The 17,306-nt window shown below is 39.2% G+C and overlaps 3 protein-coding genes and 1 non-coding gene across 4 annotated transcripts; 3 read left to right on the forward strand and 1 right to left on the reverse strand.

Moving 5' to 3' along the window:
• Positions 1 to 35: 35 nt before the first annotated feature.
• LOC140005435 (G-type lectin S-receptor-like serine/threonine-protein kinase At1g11300) lies at positions 36 to 623 on the forward strand. Its single transcript, XM_072046416.1, has one exon. The coding sequence runs from the start codon at positions 36 to 38 to the stop codon at positions 621 to 623; it is 588 nt and encodes a 195-aa protein (XP_071902517.1).
• A 4,109-nt stretch (positions 624 to 4,732) lies between these two features.
• LOC140005436 (uncharacterized) lies at positions 4,733 to 9,962 on the reverse strand. The gene is made up of 4 exons (XM_072046417.1): positions 9,568 to 9,962; positions 7,978 to 9,434; positions 7,216 to 7,833; positions 4,733 to 6,741 (listed from the first exon to the last, which is right to left on the reverse strand). The coding sequence occupies exons 1-4, from the start codon at positions 9,960 to 9,962 to the stop codon at positions 4,733 to 4,735; spliced, it is 4,479 nt and encodes a 1,492-aa protein (XP_071902518.1).
• LOC113743113 (small nucleolar RNA R71) lies at positions 9,483 to 9,589 on the forward strand. Its single transcript, XR_003460999.1, has one exon. It is a non-coding gene; the product is annotated as a small nucleolar RNA R71 (small nucleolar RNA).
• Positions 9,963 to 11,831: 1,869 nt separating the features above from the next.
• On the forward strand, positions 11,832 to 14,722 carry LOC113742043 (cysteine-rich receptor-like protein kinase 44). The gene is made up of 7 exons (XM_027269736.2): positions 11,832 to 12,150; positions 12,532 to 12,813; positions 12,948 to 13,105; positions 13,343 to 13,553; positions 13,682 to 13,919; positions 14,035 to 14,185; positions 14,316 to 14,722. Exons 1-7 carry the CDS (start codon positions 11,832 to 11,834, stop codon positions 14,625 to 14,627), a joined length of 1,671 nt encoding a protein of 556 aa, XP_027125537.2. The 3' UTR covers positions 14,628 to 14,722.
• Positions 14,723 to 17,306: the final 2,584 nt, after the last annotated feature.

Below are 17,306 nucleotides of genomic sequence, written 5' to 3' on the forward strand. Positions count from 1 at the left end.
ACTGGACATATTTCCTGGCCATCCAATACGTATACATGAATCAACCATTCAACATCTGGGCTGCCAACAACTACCAAACACCAGCTCGAAAACAGCCTGCATATTTGATCATGAATGCAGATGGAAGGCTAGGCGTAGATGACTCCTTTAATAATTTGCTCTTCGTTGTAAATGGTGAACAATCTGCCATGATCAACAGCACCACCGCAGCTCTTCTCGACAACGGCAACCTTGTTTTGAGAGCACCGGGGGGGATTACTGTTTGGCAAAGTTTTGATTATCCTTCTAATACATGGCTGCAAGGCATGAGAATTGGGATTTTCGACTCGAACATGAGAATTCCGAGGCAAAGCATTCTGACTTCCCTGTCAACATTTGATGAACCGAATTCCACATTAGCCGTTGATCACAGTAGCACAAAAGAACTGATCGTCATGCAGGATGGGGTGGTTTATTGGCGAAGTGGGATATGGGATGGCCTTAAATTTAGCTTCCTTGACTTCTTTGCTAGATTTGGTGTTACTTTTAGTTATTTTTCTGATGCGAACGAGAGCTTTTTCACATGGAATAGTAGTACTGATCCCTATGCCTTATTGTGGTTTAGCACAACCGGGAATATATGACAGGTGTCGAGCCTGTGCAATAATAAATACCTACTCGAGAAAAAATAAATTTTCTGTGTATAGTAGTGAGTAGGGTCGAATCCACAGGGACTGGGAAAAATTTGATTCCTTTCAAGTTCGGGACACGGGGGATTTTTATCAGAAATAAACTAAAAATAATTAAACAATTTAACTAAAAATAATTAAATAATTTAACCAAAAATAAATAATTAATTAATACAATTGTAAATAACAATTAAATAAATGATAAATAAATTCTAGCCAAGGATACAACTACGCAGACACAGTCCATTCATCTGATAATTGATGCAAAGAAGGTTCACTTAATTTAATTAATAGGCTAGTTATAGTCACCGATAAACTCTAATGACCAGCTTTTCCTTAATTTATTGATAACCAAGGTACGACCGTTGATTACCCCTAACCAGGAAATACTCCTAGGTACGACCGTAGGAATTAATTTCCTAATTGCATTAAAAACTAGAAAAGCCTAACCCAAATTAATAACACGCTACGAGGGTTATTTAAATCAGATTGCATGTCCTCCTAGTATGTGAAAATACTAGTTGTCACTAATATTAACCAACTAAACAATTACGGATTTAATTGATTAATTTGACAAGAGATTAATAAGTCAAATTGCACATCGGGCCCTTGATATCCAATTAACAAAATAATCCCATGGAAATTAAAATAGAAAACATGCAAATATTAATAAATTAAGGAACACGTAAAATTAATTAGATCTCACAGATATTTGGGACTGCGTCTTCGCGTTGATCCTTGACTAGAGGAGAAAATTAGCCACGCCTCATACGAAAATCTTCACACAATTCAATTGAATTTAAAGACATCATCTTTCTTCGATAATTGAGAGAGTGAATAACAAAGCTCTCAGAAGAAAATAAGAAAATTGCACAATAGAATTCAACAAACCAAAACAACTCCCTATTCTCTCCTCTGGAACATCCCTCGGAGAGAAAAACTACAAACTCCTCTATCCTCCTACGGAGCTTAATTTTGAAAGAAAACTACAACTCACTAGCCTCTTGTCTTCTGCCATCGTTCGATATATATAAGGCAAGTCTTAGTCTTCATAGCTTTTTCATAGTCTTTTCTCCTTGAGCCCACTACTCTACGTAGGGAGCAATTGGAAAAACTACAATCATCAAAGCCAACATCTTGGCTAATGAGTACATCTCCCACCATAAGGACAGACTTTCTACGTGGTCCCCGTTAGATAATGAAAGAAAACATCATTCCAATTAATTCCAGCACAATCATCAATTCCTCTGCAATTATCAAAACGGAGGAGTCCACTATAATCATCAATTCCAGCACAAATACACCCGTGGAACCTAGCTTGTATGTTCTTTAGAAACTTCCCACGTGTGGAGTATTTGTTGTAAGAAAATCTCTATTTTCTGCTCCACTTCCTGAAATTGAGTCCAGATGCCAAATATAAGTATATGTTGACAATTAAAATAATATTTGGCATGGAAACAGGGAAAAATTAATAATAAAATTACTAACAATTAACACCTTATCAATTTCCCCCACACTTAAATCATGCTTGTCCTCAAGCATGGGAACAACTAAATTCAACAATGGCTAACTCTCATTTCATTTACTGCCAAGCTACGCTTATCCCAAAATCAAGTTTTAGTGGCTAAGTGTCAAGACATATTTCTCCCGGTTAGCTCCTGAAATCATAGACTCGTCCAATTCATAGCTAACTCGTCTAAGAAATCAAAATATTAAACTAGCAAAAGTTAGCAATTGGGTCAACTGAAAATCAAAATCTCAACATTGAAGAACAAGGATCGGCAGGCCAACATGATCATAAGCTTACTTATTATTTTCTTTTCTTTTCTTTTCTTTTTTTTTTTTTTTTTTTTCACAAAATGCTCAGTCCCAAGCTATTCAAGTCTTTTGACGTGAATTCTGACATTTTTAGATGAAAGAGCCCAGTTACTCAACTTTTCACAGCTTCAGGACTAACTACTCATAGATATCGCCACTTTTTGACGCGAGAGTCGACACTTGTGGTGAAGACTCCCGGTTACTGGGTGACGGCACTAGCGGAGTAGAGTCATTTATTAACCATAATTAAAGCATCAGAATACCATATAATTAAAGATCATGACCCACGTCATCTCCTAATATGGAGAACTAAGATCAACAATTGCCCAATTCACACAACAATTGCTAGTAAAATATTTATATTGCCTAAACAATTTAACCACAATTTGCACCAAGTCATTAAACTCATAATATTCACCAAGATAATATGCTTTTACTTGCCATCTAAACAAAATTCATAGGATAAATCACAACCAGCAATAGAAGAGTGAGTTGCCACATTTATTCATCAAGACGACAATAAGAAAAGCAACAATTTAAAGAAACTCCAATCAAATCCAAATCCCCCCACACTTAAAGTACACATTGCCCTCAATGTGATAATTAATTAGTAAAAATAAGAAGATGGACAACGAAACTCCCCTGAAGCTGGTGCCAGCTATTAGCACCTGTAGTTGGAGGAGGCGGAGCGGAGGTCAAAGGGTCGGGATCGTGGTTTCACCATTCTTTCCAAATTGCATTCCGTACCACAATAGACAACAGTTGCTAACGAATAATGGAAACAAGAAATTCAAAGCACTAACAAATGAAAAATCAATTCAATGAACAAAATGCACACTGCATTCACTCACAAGTTATACAGATATCCCAACACTTATAACAAATGCAATCAATAAACACTCGTGGTTCCAAACTTAGCCAAATGTAATAATAATGCACCTCATAATCACCCCAATCAATGTAGTAATTGAAATGCAAACAGACAAAAGGCTCTCATTTAAGGCAATTGAAGGCAATCTACTTCAATAAGTAAATTTAAGTGTTAAAGGCACCTCCCAATTGAACAAACAACTGTAGCAAATTACCCACAGTTAGACACAAAGTACAGCAGATTAAACACAATTCGACCTAAAATATATATATATAATGATTAACGATTGGACATTCAATTCTAAAAATCACACGACTAACCACAAGTCAATCTACTAAATAAATAAAAATCAAGCAAAGTAAAAAGAAACAAGCAAAGTAACACAGAAGTACCCAACTAAGGAGGAATAGAAATGTCAGGTAGTCCAAACACGCAAAATTTTCAAAAACGTATTGTAATAAAAATAATAAAAACATACTGCAATAATAAAATAAGAAAATAAAAAATAATAATAGAAAAAGATTGAGGCAGGCGCGTGCATACGAAGCCAGTGGTGCGATGAAGGTGGTGGCTATGGGAGAGAAGAGTTTGCGGCAGCTGGATCTGGTGGTGCGCGGCTTTCGGGGCTTCAGGCGGATCTTGGAGGCGGTGGCTATGGCAAGGGTGAAGGAGGTCAGATGAGCTGGTGGTCACCCTTGGCGAGGAGAGCCGAGGCAGCGGCGAGAAGAGCTGGGTGGGCGGCGGTTAGAGCTGGGGTGGGCGGCGGTGGGGTGAGGTTCGCAGCCGAAGAAGAAAGAAAAAGAAAGAAAGAAAGAAAGAAGAAAAGAAAGAAAGAAAGAAGAAAAAGAAAAGAGAAGAGGAAAATTTTTTTTTTTTTTTTTTTTTTTTTTTTGTAGAAAGAAAATAATCTTTTCTTTTTCTGTTAAAGATAGGAATAATAAGAATAATAATAATAATACTCATAAGAATAGGAATAGTAATAATAATAATAATAATAATAATAAAAGTTGGTTTTTTTTTTTTTTTTTATTGCAAAAACATGGTTTGGGTCGTCCAACACCGCGTGGGCACGCCAAGATTAGTCTTCGTCCTCTGGTCTCAGAAAACTCAAACACCGCGCGGGCACGCCAAGATTGGTTTTCGTCCTCTGGTCTCAGAAAACTCAAACACCGCGCGGGCACGCCAAGATTTCACTTCCTGATTGCAGTGAAGGAAATATTAATACAGATACTACCCAACGAGTAAATGACTTGGTGCAAAAGAAGAACAACTAGAAATAACAAGACAACTAAAAATAACAAGACTAATATTCGGGTTGCCTCCCAAACTAGCGCCTTTCTTTAGTGTCTTTGGCTAGACATAACCCGTAATTTGCTTAAACTAAGCAAATTGGGTCCTCCAAATGCATCATCTCTACCCGCTCAACTGGAAATCCTTCATAATACGGCTTGAGACGGTGACCATTCACCACAAATTTCTTCTCCGTCTTCAAACTTTGGATCTCTACTGCACCATAATAAAAGACATTAGTCACAACAAAAGGGCCAATCCAACGAGAACGTAATTTACCTGGAAATAGTTTCAATTTGGAGTGGTATAGTAAAACTTTTTGCCCGCAGACGAATGTCTTCCTAGAGATCTGTTGGTCATGAAAGATCCGATTCTTCTCCTTATAGATCACTGCATTCTCGTATGCTTCATTTCGGATTTCTTCCAACTCTAGTAATTGTAACTTTCTTTGAATTCCGCCTTCCTCGATATCCATGTTGCATTGTTTGACCGCCCAAAATGCTCTATGCTCAAACTCGACCGGGAGATGACATGGCTTTCCAAATACCAATCGGTAAGGGGACATGCCAATGGGTGTTTTATATGCCGTCCTATATGCCCATAGTGCATCATCTAGTCTCACACTCCAATCCTTCCTATCGGGTCGGACCATCTTTTCTAGAATTGATTTGATCTCTCGGTTCGATGCTTCCGCCTGACCATTTGTTTGAGGATGGTAGGATGTAGAAACTTTGTGCAAGACACCATATCTCCTAAAAATTGCAGCGATCGTTTTGTTGCAGAAATGAGTACCCCGATCACTTACAATTGCTCGCGGCATCCCAAAGCGAACAAAAATATTAGACTTAACGAATTCTGCAACCACTTTGGAATCATTAGTGCGGGTAGCCTTTGCTTCTACCCACTTCGAAACATAATCTACAGCAAGCAATATATACAAAAAACCAAAGGACGAAGGAAAAGGACCCATAAAATCAATGCCCCAAACGTCAAAAATTTCAACAAAAATCATTGGGGTTTGAGTCATTTGATCCCTACGAGAGATATTACCCACTCTTTGACACTTATCACATGACTTACAAAATGAGTAGGCATCCTTGAATAGAGTTGGCCAATAGAATCCACTCTCTAGCACCTTACGAGCCGTTCTCTTCGGTCCAAAGTGACCTCCACATGCAAAAGAGTGACAATAGGCTAGAATAGATTGAAATTCAACTTCACTTACACATCTACGGATGATTTGATCAGCACCCCGCTTCCAGAGGTAAGGATCATCCCAAATGTAGAACTTTGCATCGCTCCTCAACTTGTCTCTCTTTGCCTTAGGCCATCCTGTAGGAAATTTGTCAGTGACTAGAAAATTAACAATATCTGCATACCAAGGCAAAGATGAGTTAATAGAAAATAAATGCTCCTCGGGGAATGCTTCTCTCAATGGGATGTCATCTTCGACGACTTGTACTCGACTCAAGTGATCTGCTACCAGATTCTCCGCCCCTTTCTTATCTCGGATCTCCAGGTTGAATTCTTGTAACAACAATATCCACCGTATCAATCGCGGTTTTGCCTCTTTCTTGGTCAATAAATACCGTAAAGCTGCATGATCAGAAAAAATAATAACTTTAGCACCAAGTAAATAAGACCGAAATTTTTCTAAGGCAAAAATAACCGCTAAAAGCTCCTTTTCGGTGGTTGAATAGTTCAATTGAGCTCCGTTCAAGACTCGAGATGCGTAGTAAATAGCATGAGCTGCTTTTCCTACTCTTTGACCCAATACCGCACCAACTGCATAGTCACTGGCGTCGCACATGATCTCGAATGGGAGGTTCCAGTCAGGGGGTTGGATAATAGGTGAGGTGATCAATAACTCCTTTAACTTATTGAATGCCCCCTTACATGCTTCATCAAATTCGAAGGATACATCTTTTTGCAAAAGTTGGAACAAGGGTGCTCCAATTTTCGAGAAATCCTTGATGAATCTTCTATAGAAACCTGCGTGACCCAAGAAAGAACGAACTTCCCGCACACTCGCTGGGTAAGGTAAAGTAGATATAACATCTATTTTTGCCTTATCAACCTCAATACCTGTAGATGATACAACATGACCCAAAACTATCCCGTGTTCAACCATAAAATGACATTTTTCCCAATTAAGCACGAGATTAGTTTCTATACACCTTACTAAGATCAATTTCAGATTATCTAGACAGTTTTCAAAACTTTCACCATATACACTGAAATCGTCCATGAAAACCTCAATAATTTTCTCAACATATTCTGAAAAGATACTTACCATGCATCTTTGAAAGGTAGCAGGTGCATTACACAATCCAAATGGCATCCTTCGGTATGCAAATGTTTCAAATGGGCAGGTGAAAGTAGTCTTCTCTTGGTCCTCGGGTGCGATAGCAATTTGAAAATAACCTGAAAATTCATCCAAAAAACAATAGTAAGCTCGACATGCTAATCGCTCCACCATCTGGTCAATGAAAGGGAGGGGAAAATGGTCCTTTTTCGTGACGGCATTTAGCTTTCGGTAATCGATACACTGTCGCCATCCGGTGGGCTTTCGAATTGGTACGAGCTCACCCTCTTGGTTTGATTCCACTGCCACCCCTGCCTTCTTCGGGACCACCTGTACTGGACTTACCCACGGGCTATCTGATATTGCAAATATAATTCCAACGTCCAGCAGTTTTAAAATCTCTTTCTTTACGACCTCCATCATGAGAGGATTTAATCTCCGTTGAGCTTGCCGTACGGGTTTAGCATTCTCCTCGAGTCGAATTCGGTGCATACACACCGCAGGGCTAATTCCCTTAATGTCGGCGATGGTCCATCCTATCGCCTGCTTATGTTCCCTAAGAACTCGAAGTAGTTTCTCTTCTTGAACCTTTGATAAACCCGCGGAGATGATCACTGGAAGTGTCCCCCCTTCACCTAAGTATACATATTTTAGGTGTTTCGGCAGTGGTTTTAGTTCCAAGACAGGTGCCTGCACCACAGATGGAAGTAACCTTTGGTGAGGTTCGGGTATGAAAATCGGTGCAAGATCATACCTTGTCTTCGTGGTTGGTAACGTTTGCAACGATCCAATCACGCATTTAAGCTCTTCACTCAACTCTACCCTAGAGGTTGTTTCGGACTCAAAGTGCCTGGTCAGGACGACCTCTAGTTCATCCCTGCCTTCAATTTCAAAAACCTCCTGTATAGCAGGGTCAATAACATTTATCGAGAAAACAGAGCCAATATTTGAATCGGATGGATATTTCATGGTCTCAAAGATGTTAAAGTGAACAATCTCACCATCAAATTCCATAGACAAAGTACCCTTATTAACATCAATTTTGGTTCGGGCTGTACTTAAAAAGGGTCTACCTAACAACACAGGTGACGGATCACGGGAGTGTTCATCCTCCATGTCGAGCACATAAAAATCAGCTGGAAAAACCAATTCATTATTTTTTACCAAAACATCTTCAATCAACCCGTCAGGGTATGCATTGGTCCTGTCAGCTAATTGAATTATTATCCCAGTCTCTTTCAAAGGGCCTAAGTTTAAGGAGGCATAAATGGACTTTGGCATGACATTAATTGAGGCTCCCAGGTCTAACATGGCCTTCCCAATCAAAGTATTACCTATCCTACAAGGAATAGTAAACATACCTGGATCTCCGCATTTCGGTGGAAGCTTTCTTTGTAGAATTGCTGAAACATTCTCCCCAACTATAACTCGTTCATCCCCCTTCAACCGCTTGCGGTTGGCACACAGGTCCCTCAAAAATTTTGCGTACCTGGGTACTTGTTTAATCGCATCCAGTAGGGGTATGTTGATCTCCACCTTGCGAAAAATCTCCAGGACCTCTTTTTCCTTGTCTTGCTTCTTTGGTTTTTCTAACCTGCTAGGAAAGGGAGGTGGATTAGTTTTAGCTGTAGGAATTGGGTTCGAGGGTACCTTTGCATTTTTGTTGTCTGTGCCCTCCTCTTCCAATTCTTTCTCAATCCGTTCCTCGTCCTTGTCTTTAGGAATCACCGGTTCGGGTCCTTGAACTTCCTTGCCACTCCTTAAAGTCATTGCACTTACATTCTTTGGATTTGCCTCAGGTTGAGATGGCAATTTTCCTTGAACTTGGGACTCCAAACGGTTGATTGTTATAGCCATTTGATTCATTTGATTTTGCAATGATTGCACCTGTCCCAGTTGATTTCTCATGCTTTGCAGGTCTGAATCCGTCTTTTGTTGATTAGCAAGTAATTGCTTCATTATCTCTTCCATGGACGGACTTGAGTTTGAAGGGAGTGGTGGTGGTGGGCGAGGATGGTACTGCTGTTGGTGTCCTTGCTGTCTATTTGGCACAAAGTTAGACTGCCTATTTCCTCCATAGCTAAGGTTGGGGTGATCCCTCCAACCAGGATTGTAGGTGTTTGAGTATGGGTCGTACTGCTTTCTTGGCGCGGGCGCGTGGCCAGCCATGTTCACCTGTTCTGCAGTTTCTTCTTGAACCAGTGGACACATTTCCGTAGGATGACCTACGGCAGTGCACACCCCACACACTTTGACTTGTGAAGCACTCCCTACAGCTAATTGTCTTACGAAAGATGTTAATTCGGAGATCTGCTGTTGGATAGAGGACGTTTCCACCTCATTCACCTTACGCGTCGGGATGTCCTCTCTTGAACCAAACTGCTGTGAGTTCTCAGCCATCCCTTCAATCAACTCCCATGCTCCTCGAGGGGTTTTGTTCACCAACGCCCCTCCACTTGCAGCATCGATTATGCTTCTGTCCCTGAAAAGCAACCCCTCATAGAAATATTGAATGAGCAGTTGCTCACTTATCTGATGCTGAGGGCATTTGGTGCACAGTTTCTTAAATCTCTCCCAGTACTCATAGAGAGATTCGCTAGGGTGTTGTTTGATACCACATATCTCTTTCCTCAGGCTCGCAGCTCGAGACGCCGGAAAGTACTTGTCCAGAAATTTTTTTCTTCAATTGATCCCACGTGGTGATACTACCAGGCGGTAGGTAGTAGAGCCAGTCTTTTGCAGAGTCCTTCAAAGAGAAGGGGAAAGCCCTCATCTTTATTTGCTCTTCTGTAATTCCCGGAGGCTTCATACTGTTGCAAACGACGTCGAATTCTTGCAAGTGCTTGTAGGGCTCCTCACCTGATAGACCATGGAAAGATGGCAAGAGATGAATTAGACCAGATTTTAGTTCAAAGGGAGTGTCATCATTTAAATGTGGAAAAGTAATGCACAAGGGCTGCTGATTTAAATCAGGAGCAGCCAACTCCCTTAGTGTTCGTGCATTTGCCATAGTGACTTCCTCTTGGTCTGAATCACTTGAATTGTCACCAGACAAATTTGTCGGCTCAACCTCTGGATCAAGTTCCTGAGGAGCAATATCGTATTGCTCCTCCCTGAGCCGCCTGGTTTCTTTTCTCCTTCTACGCGCGGTCTTCTCTACTTCAGGGTCGAAAATTAATTCGCCTGTACGAGAAGAGCGAGGCATAAACTAGAAAAATACCAGAAAAAAATGAACTTAAAAAGAAACAAATGATTAACGCCAGTCCCCGGCAACGGCGCCAAAAATTGACAGGTGTCGAGCCTGTGCAATAATAAATACCTACTCGAGAAAAAATAAATTTTCTGTGTATAGTAGTGAGTAGGGTCGAATCCACAGGGACTGGGAAAAATTTGATTCCTTTCAAGTTCGGGACACGGGGGATTTTTATCAGAAATAAACTAAAAATAATTAAACAATTTAACTAAAAATAATTAAATAATTTAACCAAAAATAAATAATTAATTAATACAATTGTAAATAACAATTAAATAAATGATAAATAAATTCTAGCCAAGGATACAACTACGCAGACACAGTCCATTCATCTGATAATTGATGCAAAGAAGGTTCACTTAATTTAATTAATAGGCTAGTTATAGTCACCGATAAACTCTAATGACCAGCTTTTCCTTAATTTATTGATAACCAAGGTACGACCGTTGATTACCCCTAACCAGGAAATACTCCTAGGTACGACCGTAGGAATTAATTTCCTAATTGCATTAAAAACTAGAAAAGCCTAACCCAAATTAATAACACGCTACGAGGGTTATTTAAATCAGATTGCATGTCCTCCTAGTATGTGAAAATACTAGTTGTCACTAATATTAACCAACTAAACAATTACGGATTTAATTGATTAATTTGACAAGAGATTAATAAGTCAAATTGCACATCGGGCCCTTGATATCCAATTAACAAAATAATTCCATGGAAATTAAAATAGAAAACATGCAAATATTAATAAATTAAGGAACACGTAAAATTAATTAGATCTCACAGATATTTGGGACTGCGTCTTCGCGTTGATCCTTGACTAGAGGAGAAAATTAGCCACGCCTCATACGAAAATCTTCACACAATTCAATTGAATTTAAAGACATCATCTTTCTTCGATAATTGAGAGAGTGAATAACAAAGCTCTCAGAAGAAAATAAGAAAATTGCATAATAGAATTCAACAAACCAAAACAACTCCCTATTCTCTCCTCTGGAACATCCCTCGGAGAGAAAAACTACAAACTCCTCTATCCTCCTACGGAGCTTAATTTTGAAAGAAAACTACAACTCACTAGCCTCTTGTCTTCTGCCATCGTTCGATATATATAAGGCAAGTCTTAGTCTTCATAGCTTTTTCATAGTCTTTTCTCCTTGAGCCCACTACTCTACGTAGGGAGCAATTGGAAAAACTACAATCATCAAAGCCAACATCTTGGCTAATGAGTACATCTCCCACCATAAGGACAGACTTTCTACGTGGTCCCCGTTAGATAATGAAAGAAAACATCATTCCAATTAATTCCAGCACAATCATCAATTCCTCTGCAATTATCAAAACGGAGGAGTCCACTATAATCATCAATTCCAGCACAAATACACCCGTGGAACCTAGCTTGTATGTTCTTTAGAAACTTCCCACGTGTGGAGTATTTGTTGTAAGAAAATCTCTCTTTTCTGCTCCACTTCCTGAAATTGAGTCCAGATGCCAAATATAAGTATATGTTGACAATTAAAATAATATTTGGCATGGAAACAGGGAAAAATTAATAATAAAATTACTAACAATTAACACCTTATCAATGTAACTGTTATATCTGGAGATTTTGGGGCTAATCGGTCAATGGCTGTTTGCGATGAGATTGATGAGAACAAAAGTAAAGAACAATCCTTGGGCTGCACCAATCCTTGTGGTGGTGGAGATGGCTTTAGAGAAATATTGGCTGAATTAGATGTGTGGGATGGATACACATATAGTGACCAGACTCTTGCTGGCTGCAAATTAAAATGCAGGACAAATTGTTCGTGCTATGCTTATTCTTATATTACGTACAACCAAGGAGGTTGGGGCTGTAAAACTACTAGGAGTCGGAAAGGGCAGCTGCTTTATTCTGGCACACAGAGAAGTTTTGTCCGTGATAGTTTCGATTTGGCTGGGAAAGGTACCAGGAAGATGTTCTTTACTTTCCTCTATATCCAGTTCAATAATCTGGTATGGTTAAAAAGGATGCGGAGGCTTTTACTTTTTTATTTAAGGGGTCAAAAATTTGATACTTGTTAGTAATAATTTTTTTTCCCCTTGTTCGTTTCTGAACCTTGTAATATGCATTCTTACATATTTTAGAGCAGAGGAAGTTTCTAAAACCAAATAGCTCACATCATCTCGGGATGTTGATGATTAACTTTCTAAATATCCAGAAAAAGAAAAAATCAGGGACATGTTCGGCTTGTGTGTTAATGTCAAGGACTAGTTTCTTTTATTGATGCTAAAAGGAATAATACTAAGTTGATAATATACTAATCGTGCGATTTGTCCATTGCAGAATTAAATTCTACCCCTTCACCTGGGCTTGCTCCTCTGGCATCTCCTGCTCTCGCTCCTAGTCCTCCATCTGTAGTTTATCCTTCACCTGGGCTTGCTCCTCTGGCATCTCCTGCTCTTGCTCCTAGTCCTCCATCTGTAGTTTATCCTATGCCTTCCGCGATAAAGAAGTCAAAGAAATGGAAAGTCAAGTTATCTATTGGTGTCCTGGTAACATTTCTGGGGGCTCTTATATTGCTTTACTTATTTTGCTGCCTGAAATGCAAAAATGGTGACAGCAGAGGTAATTATCGTTAGCATTAGAGCTCCTAGTTGTTTAACTTACTGTACATCGTAAGTTTCATTTCAATTATATGCTAAAACAATATAAAAGTCCGAAATGATCTGAGCGTTATTTGATTTTTGATCTATGATCAGGTTTAAGAGAATTCAACAGTGCAAAAAGGCTAGCGCTTCGTGATAAAAGGGTAGATGATGAATTGCCTTTCTTTGGTTTTACGATCATAGAAATCGCAACAAATCATTTTGCAGATGAAAATTTGCTTGGTCAAGGAGGATTTGGCCCTGTCTATAAGGTAAACGATTATTCATCTCTAAGAATCTAACATAAGTTCAAAATAAACGCCTAATTGCATTTCCAGAAGTTAAAAATAAATGTCTTTGAAGTTTGAACGTCTCCAACAATGTGAAGTCCTCTATTAACAGCCTCAGAGCAAGTAATAAATTAGCAAGTTTATTCACCCGCGTGAATTTCCTTCTGGCAATTCAATCGGGCCATTAATATGCTTTACATGCTAAGTTGTGTGGTTCAGGGAAAGCTGCACGATGGGCAAGAAATTGCAGTAAAAAGACTGAAACATATGTCCGGATTTGGGATGGAGCAATTCAAGAATGAAGTTACAGTGATCTCAAAGCTGCAACATCGAAATCTTGTACGACTTCTTGGCTATTGCATCCACAGAGAGGAGCGCATACTAATATACGAGTTCCTGCCCAATAAAAGTTTGGATTCAATTGTTTTTGGTAAGTCGAAAGAGCTAACTACCTGGATATTTTCATGTCAAGGCTTCGGCCTGAGTGGTAAAATTCTTTCATTGAGATGGTTTAGATGCCATCCAATTGATAATTTACTCAACAATTTTTGTTATCAGATTCTGAAAAAGGAATAGTATTAGATTGGAAAAGGCGTTCACATATTATTGATGGGATAGCTCAAGGGCTACTATATCTCCACAAGTATTCCAGGCTAAAAATTATCCACAGAGATCTCAAAACAAGCAATGTATTGTTGGACAATGATTTAAATCCCAAGATTTCTGATTTTGGAACTGCAAGAATTTTTGGAGATAATGAATCGCGTGCAAATACAAAGAAAGTTGTTGGTACATAGTAAGAACTAAGAATTCAAATTTGTTTGTTTCATCTACATAACAATGTTCCCACTTCCAAATTTATAGTATGATAGTATCCTTGCTAAGACTAACTGATTTTGTTGACGAAACAGCGGTTACATGTCTCCTGAATATGCCATGAATGGCATTTTCTCTGTCAAGTCTGACGTTTATAGTTTTGGGGTGATGATGCTGGAGATCATAAGTGGAAAGAAGAACACTTCTTTCTATGACTCTGATGATCATTTGAACTTAATAGGATATGTAAGTACTCGCCTTATTACAGCTCTAGCTGATAGATTATTCTAATTACGCATCATTTTTTCTTTATTTCGATTTCCCGAAATGATCTTGTACAAAAACGCATGCTTTTCATTCGTTGCTTCTGTTTCAGGTGTGGGATTTATGGCTAGACGGAAGAGTTACAGAGGCAGCAGATCGTAGTTTAGGTGAAACAGTCTCCAAACAAGAAATTACAAGATATGTTCAAGTTGGATTGTTGTGTGTACAAGAAAATGCTGTAGACAGACCAACCATGTCGGATGTACTTTCCATGCTTAACAATGATTCGGTAACGGGTCTTCCTGTTCCTAATCGACCAGCTTTTTCCTGCATTACAAGCCGGTTGATCAATGACAACCCAGTCCAAAATCAAGAACCTTGTTCCATCAGCAAGGTCACCATTTCTGACGTAGAAGGTCGATGAATTAAATGTTGTAATAGTTGTTTTTGTGGACAACTGCAAAGGAACTAGTATGTGCCTGCGATTCATTCTCTGCAAAAAATCGATGAACTACTTGTCAAATGTGGTTTCCATGCACATCAAATGGTATTTGATCTTACTACCATTGTACCATTCGCTCTTGATTAGAAGATTCATTTTCTATATCTATCGTCTTTAACTTTTAGAAGATTCATTTTCTATATCTATCGTCTTTAACTTTTTGTTGAAAATTCTGCACTGGCATGCTGCAACTCAGAATTTCAATTTGGTTTTGAAAAAACAAATAAAATTTTCAATTGATGCATCCCATTTCCTGCACTGATCCCACAACTTTTGAGTGTGAGTCATGGTCTCTAAATGCTCAAGTCAAATAATTAGCAACCCAGCAGCCTACAACTTATATACATATCACATTCAATTCCCTCATTCATTCTCACATTCGATTTGAAATGGGAGTTGGAGTATTAGGATTGCAAACAAGCTAAGTCGAGTTGAGTCATGATTTGATCAAATCTAGTACTACTTAATTTTACTAGGCTCCAACTAAATTGAACTCCTCATGTAAAACTTGACCTCATGCTCGAAGTCAATTTCGAGCTTGTCAAGTCAAGTACGAGTTTGATTGAGTTCAAACTAAAATAAAAAATAATCACAATATTTTAAGTGGATAAAATAGAAATTTTACTCTAATAAATTTTTAAAAATGAATAAACAGGTATATATATTATTAGGCACAAGTCTAAATATTTTTGGATTCAAACTTGATGCTCGCTCCAGCTACTTGAGCTTGGTGTTGACTTGAGTCAAGCATTGACTGAGTGCGTTTGCAGTCCTAGGGTGTGTCAAGGAAAATCATGGTAGAGATCATGGTAAGCAGATTATGTCTCAATTAAGAAAAATACCAATTAAAACAATGAAAATACTTGAATCATTCATTTTATTCGAAAACCATGAGCCCAGTTCTGTCCTTCAAGAACTGTTAACTATGCAGCCTTACGAGTATGGTCAAAAATACACTAGGGGAAACATCGGCTTTTAGATGTCAATTACGTGTGTATTCTAGGTACAAGTGAGGCAAAGCTGGTGTAGCTTTTTCTTGTCTACTGCTATGTGCTAAAGTTTTGGGGAAAGAACAAGCAAATGTCCAATTTTAGAGAAGAATACAAATTTAATTACTTATATGAAATATATTAATTATCGAGCTTCCAAATCTGAAATTGTCAGTGTATTATTGGAGCATTCCAGATTTTGAACAAAACTTGTTATTGTTTCGGTATCTGTTTGCGGCAGAAAATACTGGTCGATTTAGAAACGGAAGATCGGCTAGTGATTCATTGTCAAGCATGGAAACCACATCAGACATGGTCTGTCGGCTGCTTTTTCTTCCGCGCACAGCAGCCCAACTTGAACATTTCTTGAAATTTCATGCATGGAAATTGACTCACCTAAACTGGGATCTGCAATGTCCGAGACCCTTCCATCTTTCCATAAATCCCACACCTGAAATGTAAGAAGAAGCAAGAAAATGTAAATAAATGGAATTCATATGCTCTAAGAAACTGTAATATACAATCAACAAGAACTTCAACGTGTCAAGATATATACTCACGTGTCCTACTAAGTTTAAATGATCATCCGTGTCACTGAAAGAAGTGTTCTTCTTTCCACTTAAATGATCATGACTTCACAGAGATGATACCCTTCATGGCATATTCAGGAGACATGTGGGCACTGTTTCATGGCCACATTAAGCGAGCTATACATATCATAGCTAAGTTACTAATATGTGTGGATTTTCTGTCTATCACTTCCCCCGGCTGGTATTACATTGTAAGGAAGAGGATGGTTGTTCCGGCTCTGATAATCCGGAGCCTCACCATGTGGTACTTCTGGAAGTGTCACCTCGGGTAACTTCTTGACAAAGTGACTTTGACCCGGTTATCACCTCGGCTAGGGTCTTCTGTCTTAGAGTCGAGGTGACGTCTAAAGATCTGACCACCGGAGAGGTGGGAAATGACCTCTGACACCTTTGGCACCTGACAAAGCTGTTCTAACACATGCGCCGCCTGACTCTGACAACTGTTCCGGCGCGCTTTTTCGCAGGAGCCCATCAAATTAACTTGATGCACTGCCCATGTCAAATCTTTAGGGACCCGTGCCAGCAGGCCCTCTTTCCTGTCCATCCTTTATAAATACTCAACACTTCTACTGAGAAGGGGGATGACCAATTTTTTGGTAAAACAACATACACTGATTCTCCCAATTATTATACTACTTATCTAATCCCGAGCTAACTTAAGTTTCGGAGTTATATCGGGGGATTCAGCCCCTCTTGTAAACTAAATAGGTGACCTCACCGCTGTGACCTTTCAAGCCGGGACACTTCACACTATCGGTTCAATCCAGCAGGTCAGAATTCACCTCTTCAATTGGCGCCGTCTGTGGGAACGCGAAGACATCAGAGAATGAAGCCCACGCGTTCTAGGAGCAGGAAAGCTCTAACTATTGGGGCTGAGCAGAGTAATGCGGCTCAGCAGGAAGATATTTCCGAAGGGCAGGAGTCCTCGAGAACTCAGCCCGCAAACGAAGAAGTCATAACCCATATGGCCGAATTTGTGACCGAGAATCCTAACATTTTCGAGGAGTTAGGGAGGTATCTTA

This window comes from Coffea arabica, chromosome 4e (genome assembly GCF_036785885.1).
Source record: "Coffea arabica cultivar ET-39 chromosome 4e, Coffea Arabica ET-39 HiFi, whole genome shotgun sequence".
Classification (NCBI taxonomy): domain Eukaryota; kingdom Viridiplantae; phylum Streptophyta; class Magnoliopsida; order Gentianales; family Rubiaceae; genus Coffea; species Coffea arabica.

Coding starts and splice junctions, on each gene's coding strand:
- LOC140005435 (XM_072046416.1), top strand. CDS start 36: ATGAATCAACCATTCAACATCTGGGCTGCCAACAACTACCAAACACCA.
- LOC140005436 (XM_072046417.1), bottom strand. CDS start 9,962: ATGGCAAATGCACGAACACTAAGGGAGTTGGCTGCTCCTGATTTAAAT. Junction 9,435..9,567: donor CCTGAGGAAAGAGATATGTG/GTATCAAACAAC, acceptor GTTGCTTTTCAG/GGACAGAAGCATAATCGATG. Junction 6,742..7,215: donor TGAGCTCGTACCAATTCGAA/AGCCCACCGGAT, acceptor GTCATGTTGTAT/CATCTACAGGTATTGAGGTT.
- LOC113742043 (XM_027269736.2), top strand. CDS start 11,832: ATGGCTGTTTGCGATGAGATTGATGAGAACAAAAGTAAAGAACAATCC. Junction 12,151..12,531: donor TTTCGATTTGGCTGGGAAAG/GTACCAGGAAGA, acceptor TGTCCATTGCAG/AATTAAATTCTACCCCTTCA. Junction 14,186..14,315: donor ATTTGAACTTAATAGGATAT/GTAAGTACTCGC, acceptor CTTCTGTTTCAG/GTGTGGGATTTATGGCTAGA.